At 35.6% G+C, this 6,000-nt stretch overlaps 1 protein-coding gene across 1 annotated transcript in view; it reads right to left on the bottom strand.

Annotated features, from left to right (window-relative positions):
- Positions 1–342: 342 nt before the first annotated feature.
- ZDBF2 (zinc finger DBF-type containing 2) overlaps positions 343–6,000 on the bottom strand; it is a 173,296-nt gene continuing 167,638 nt past the window's right edge. The window contains 4 exon segments of the mRNA XM_053713210.1: positions 343–2,760; positions 2,762–2,956; positions 3,061–3,246; positions 3,702–3,798. Of these exon segments, the coding sequence (XP_053569185.1) occupies positions 1,861–2,760; positions 2,762–2,956; positions 3,061–3,246; positions 3,702–3,798 (1,378 nt within the window). The 3' untranslated portion in view covers positions 343–1,860.

Raw genomic sequence — 6,000 nt, 5'->3', positions numbered from 1 at the left:
TTAAAAGCTGTTAATATACAGTATTTTGCAATTTTATTTAAAAAACTGGAAGTTTACCAGAATAGTGGTTTGAAAAAAACTAAACTTAATATTTAACAACCACTAAGAAACAGAACGTGGAATTGTGAGCAGCTTTCAGCCAATACAGAAATAACTTGACACAGATGCTTCTAAAATAAATAATTGCAATGATTGTCTCTTTGTAACCAATGTTCATAAGAACCAATACGATTTCACATCTTGATCTGTGCTGAAAACTGGTACTAGTGTTGTTTGTTTTTTTTTAAGGTCAGCAAAAGATTTTTTATGATGAATAATGTGGTGAGAGAAAATAAGAATCTCTTTTAATAGAAAATGTAAAAACCTATTTTATTTTTAATACTCTTTCATTCAAATATTTTAAATACACTAGCACAGCCAGTGCACATTAATTCAGTCAGTGCACATTAACTATATGTATTTATATTTGTAACAATAAAATATGTATAAAGCTGCATTAAAATATATTTTTCATTATTACATTAATATTTTAAACACTGTAATATTGGTATTATAAGTTAATATTGTTCATTTCTATTATTTTGTATGGGACATTTTCAGTGATATACATCCATCTTACACACACCCACTCACACAAACAATTTTTCACTTGATATCCTTTGCTGTGTATATTGGGGAAAATAGTGTTTTGGATATCTTTAATATCTGGCCTGTTAGTACCATTACAGACTTTAATACAAAAAATGCCCTATAGAGAACTAAAACCGACTTATCCAAATAATAAAAAAAACAATACAAAATAACTAGTTGTAAAACCAATAAAAAAAAGTAAAATCAAGTGCAAAAGTGCCATGCGTGTATTAAATATTTACAGAACAGGAAACTACAATAAAAAAATAAATTTACAATTGGCAGTAATATTTTTTGAAACTAGCATTTTTCTTTCTTAAAACTATAAAATCGTATAAAAATATTATTGTACCCGTTTTATTACACAGTGTTTTATCTTTACTAAGTAACTTTAACTAAGTCTTTATCTTGGTAGTACAATGGAATTTAACAGTGTCATGTTACTCTCCTTCTAGTGTTTCTTTCAGGTGGGTCCTTGTACGACATTTTGGGAGTCTGGTTTCTTGTCTCCTTGCAGTACAGGGTAAGTTCTAGATGATTTTCTCTTAGAGGAAGCAGTTTTTACAGTTTCTTTACTATCGGTAGCCTTTGCAATTGTGCATGTTCTACCTCTTGATTTACGGTGACCTTCAATAACCTGCACTGGTTTAGTGATCTTTGGTTTTCTCCTGGTAGGCTTTAAAGAAAAATATTGTGATTTCACAAGAGTATGCACACTTTCACTAGCTGGCAAATTATTTCTCAGGCCCTTCTTTGGAGTATTTTGCCTAGGTATACAAGCCTGAACTAATGGAACGGTTTGTTTTTCGCACGTTAATGGAAGACTTCTTTTTTCTATGTGATCTTCGTTGTGCTACTCGCTGTACCCATCCTAATCATCCCACAATGATTAGTATTAGATTCTGTGTTATTTTCAGGTTCTGATTTTTTTCTTGTTTTCTTTTTTGATGCTTTTAAATTACCTGTCTTGGGAAGCTGATTTTTCTTAGATCTTGATGAATATTTCTGGTCCTAGCAATTATTGGAGTAAGCTGGATACCAGTCTTAAATTGGGCTTTATGAGTACTGCAAGGGGGAAATAGAAATGTGTCCATATGGCTTATCTGAGTCTCCTAACTTAAGAGAGTCAGTAAATTCTGTATTGGCTAGATGATTCACTTCCTTGAATACTTAGGCTTACTTGGTTTCCTTTGGTGGAATCCGCACAAAGAGATGCAAAGGAACAGCTACTCATTGACCTTTTACAGGTAGTGGATTTTTTTTCTGTTTAAACTGTAATTTATTTACATCACTGCTAAGACTTCTAAATAGTTTTCGAACATGGGGGCCTTTTACATCCATTCCTTGTACGGTATTCTTTGGAGGTGTTTTAAGGATCCTGTTAGTTAGAGGATCATAATATTTAAGTGGGGACTGTTTGTATTTAAAATATACTGAATCCCTACTTTCAGTGGAGAACTTGTTACGACCTTGCTTTGAGATGCAAGCTGGTTTACCTTTATCTTGTTTGGAATCTGGATGGGAAAGGACATAAACCACAGTTTTCGGCTGCACTGGAGATAAAATTTTATTGTATGATTCTGGGAGTCTCAGAGCACACATTCTAGTTTTTATGTCTGGTGTTCTTTCATCCTCAAAATTGTGAATGTCTTGTTTACATTCTGATTCAAAATCATCTGTAATCACTTTTCTTTTCCCTGTGTGATAGTTTAATAAACTAGTTTGAGTGCCATGACTGACCTTAACAATTTGGCATCTTGAGGCTAGTCTCCATATCCTTCTACCAGGTTTACTAATATCAGGTTTTAATGCCTTTTCAGAATGAAGAGAGGGAATATCAGACCCATCACACCCTTCATGAAGTGATACTGGTGCTTTATTTATTTCTAAGTCTTTCTCTATGTTTGACTGAGACTCCATTTTAACTTTTATTTCTTCTTTTGTGTGTCTATTCTTACTCTTCCTTTTAGTGCCCGCTAAAGATCCATTTTCAAAGTAGCAATGAAACTTTCCATTCTTAAATTGTTTTTTGACTAGGTCGTCATTTTCAAATCATCCTTCATACATAATTTGAGACCAGGTTTTTCCCACAAAAGATGGAGGCACATGGGGCAAAGATGGAAGGACCTGCTTCTTCACTCTCTAATTTTACATCCTTTACTTCTTTTATTGGGTTTGCACTGAGTACAGAGGTGAGCTTTGATTCATAGTCTTCTCCTAGGCTCACATTCATTTCTTTCAGCAAGTCCCAATTTTTCATGAATACCTTGGAGTTATCATCTCCAGACTGCACTGGCATATCCCAGTCAAAGCTTAGATTTGAGTCCTGTAGGCACCAACAATTGAATTAACATTTAATGACGAAACGCTTTCTTCACATTCTACATGTGACACCTTAGGTGTTGTTCCATAGCAGTGCATCCAAATCACTTCTTCAATTATTTCATCCACTGTTTTGTCATTTTTACACAACTCTTCACCTTGAGTTTGGGACTCATGTTCACTTCCTAAAAAGACGTGACAGTTCTTCCAGTGTCCCACCCAACATATGATTCCTGAGAATGTAATCTGTTTTTCCCTGAGTTTTGAAACCACTTTTTTTCCCATCAGATATACCTGAAAGATTATAACAGTAAGCTTGGAATCCAATGGTTTTATTTGTAAACCTCTTGTAGGGCTTACTGTTTGTTCTGAAACAGGGCATTTTGTGCACATTCCACACTCCTTTCTTTCTACTAGGTCTTTCTGATATAAGTTTGTTTGTGTTGTTTCAGAGGAAATAGTTTTATTTGCAGTCAATGGGCTATTGGAATAACACTGTAAAGTGCTTAAGGGAGAGCTGTGAGGTATGGTATTGACTGCTGTATATAAGGCATTCTGGCTGTTAATTAAAATAAGTTTACTTTGCTGAGGTATAGCATGCAGAGAACATTTTCTTTTTTACATTTTTTTTCAGTGGATGCTCCAAAGGAATTTTCATTGCACTATGTTTAGATTTGTTAGGGCTGCAGATAGATGATCCAGAGGCAAACCTGTCCGCCACGCCAGGCACCCCTGTGCTAGCATCAAAATGTGTCTTTTCTTCTGTATAAGGTTGGCGGTAGACAAGAACAATCTTTCAGTGAAGCAGGAGGCCTGATAATATCTGGAATGTCATCATATGTTGGCCTAAAAATAAACACATATTTAAAATATACTGTAGTTATCTGAACCCAAAAACACTAATTAACATAGATGATTAACTAAAACAGGAACACTATCATGAACTGAAGATCATCACAGATTAAATAAGTAAACATCGTGCATAATAAAACAAATAATCTGTAAAATATAAAAATAATACAATAAAACCCTGAAAAGTGCACACACTGTTGCTTGCTATGTTCCTGCCAGCCCACTAATAAACTAAACTAGTAAAATGCTGCACTATTTTTCAGCTGCTCACTGTTGTATACAAGCAAGTCACCTTTCTAATTTGTTCATAATTTAAGGAGGTAGATTCCACCACACTCATAGACCTGCCACTTCTTTTACTAGTCTTAATTGTGCACATTTGTTTTACCAATGATTTAATATTTTTAAACTTAAGTGGAAAATACAATTCTTTATTATTTAAGTACACTAACCTAAAATATAATTATTTCACAAAGCAAGGAAATCATCAGGAGAATGAAATATTGTATGTAATCATGATATAACATGATAGTAGGGTGGGGGGAAATAGTGCTGTATTTTTTCCAAATATTTTCTGTACTAAGTAAACAATATAGAGCTAGATTACAAGTGGAGCACTAAATTATCACACAATAATTAACCAGCCATTACAAGTGGCTGGTTATTGCTACGCAAGCTTGCGGTAGCAATTAGCACTCAGAAAAATTAACCAGAGATCCAATCTCTGGTTTATTTTCTAAATAAATCAAAAACAACTGCACTAGGCAATTTTAGGGGTCTAAAGTTGGTGGGAAGTGGGGTATTAGAAAAAAAAAATGTCACTAAAAAGTGCCTTTACATTGCGGTCTATGTAAAACTGTTTGTTCCCCACTAACTATATATGCTTATATATAAATACTTATGTGTTAATATGTGTATATACACATACATATATATGTATATAAAAATATACAAACAATTGGAGAGAATGGGATCCGCACTGTCACTATCCAGTTGTATGGACAATCTTTAGTATTTAGGTCTGGTGCAACACCTGGGAGGACCACCCTTGATGTCCAGGTTGTAACATAGAACAAGAAGAACAAGGTGGTTTCAAAGGCTATACCTTTTATTGACTAACAACGTTTCGGGGCTCCTGCCTCTTTCTTTCTTTTGTATAGTCGTATACATATTTATGTAAATATATGCTGCCATCGCTGTTGCGAGGTTCTGACGGCATCAGAATGCGGCTCCCATTGCAAGCCTATAGAAATGCGCTCTCATGAGCGCACTGCTTCCAGCAATGCAAGACGCAAGCTCCCATTAGCATTGCTTTTAACTTGTAATACCAGCGCACGCTAATGTGAAAGCAATATTTGAGGACTCTCACCATCATGAAATTAATTTATCAGGTAAGCATAAATTTTGTTTTCTTTCATCAGATGGTGAGAGTCCACAAGTCATCACGTGTGGGAATCTGTACCCAAGCAGTTAAGACCACAATATCACCATAAAATAGGGGCGTACAAACAGTGAAGGCAGGTATGTACTGATCAGGCATCAGGTAGGTATGTTACTGATCAGGCACTATGGTCTGCAAACTTTCCTGCCAAAAGCAACTTCAGAAGAGGCATACACTTTTAAAAGTATGGAAAGAAGACAAAGTAGATGCCTTGCAAATCTGATCAATAGAAGCCTCATTATGAAAAGCCCAAGAACTGATCTAGTACAATAAGCAGTAATGGGGGAGTTTTCCCTGCAACCAAATATGCCTTACGAATAAAGGCTTTAAGCCAGGCAGCTTAAAGGGACAAAAAGGCGTAATTCCCAGGAGAAAGTCTCATACACTCGTATGCAAACCTTGGTGCTAAATAATAAGATGATACTGTAACATAGTACAGGGAGCAATACAAATGATGACTCCCAGTACTTGTAAATGTCCAGATATCCTCGGCGTAATAAAGGAAACACTAACCCCTTGACCAGATGAAGTCAAATACTCACTCGACCCCAGGGAGTGATAAAAGCCTCCATTTGTGATCCAAGCATGTGAGCCACAGTTCTGGTGTGGAATTATTCACTGGAAGTGACTTGATCCTGTACCGGGTCTCCCTCTTCAAATACGGCATGTGACGTCACTTGTGGGGGGTGTGTGTGTGCCTCCACCAATCGGCTCCTCCAACTTCAACTCTCTATCTTGCCACAATAGAAAGTAAC

This window comes from Bombina bombina, chromosome 1 (assembly GCF_027579735.1).
Source record: "Bombina bombina isolate aBomBom1 chromosome 1, aBomBom1.pri, whole genome shotgun sequence".
NCBI lineage: Eukaryota > Metazoa > Chordata > Amphibia > Anura > Bombinatoridae > Bombina > Bombina bombina.
The sequence above is the reverse complement of the archived record's forward strand: the minus strand, read 5'-3'. Positions and strand labels throughout refer to the sequence as shown.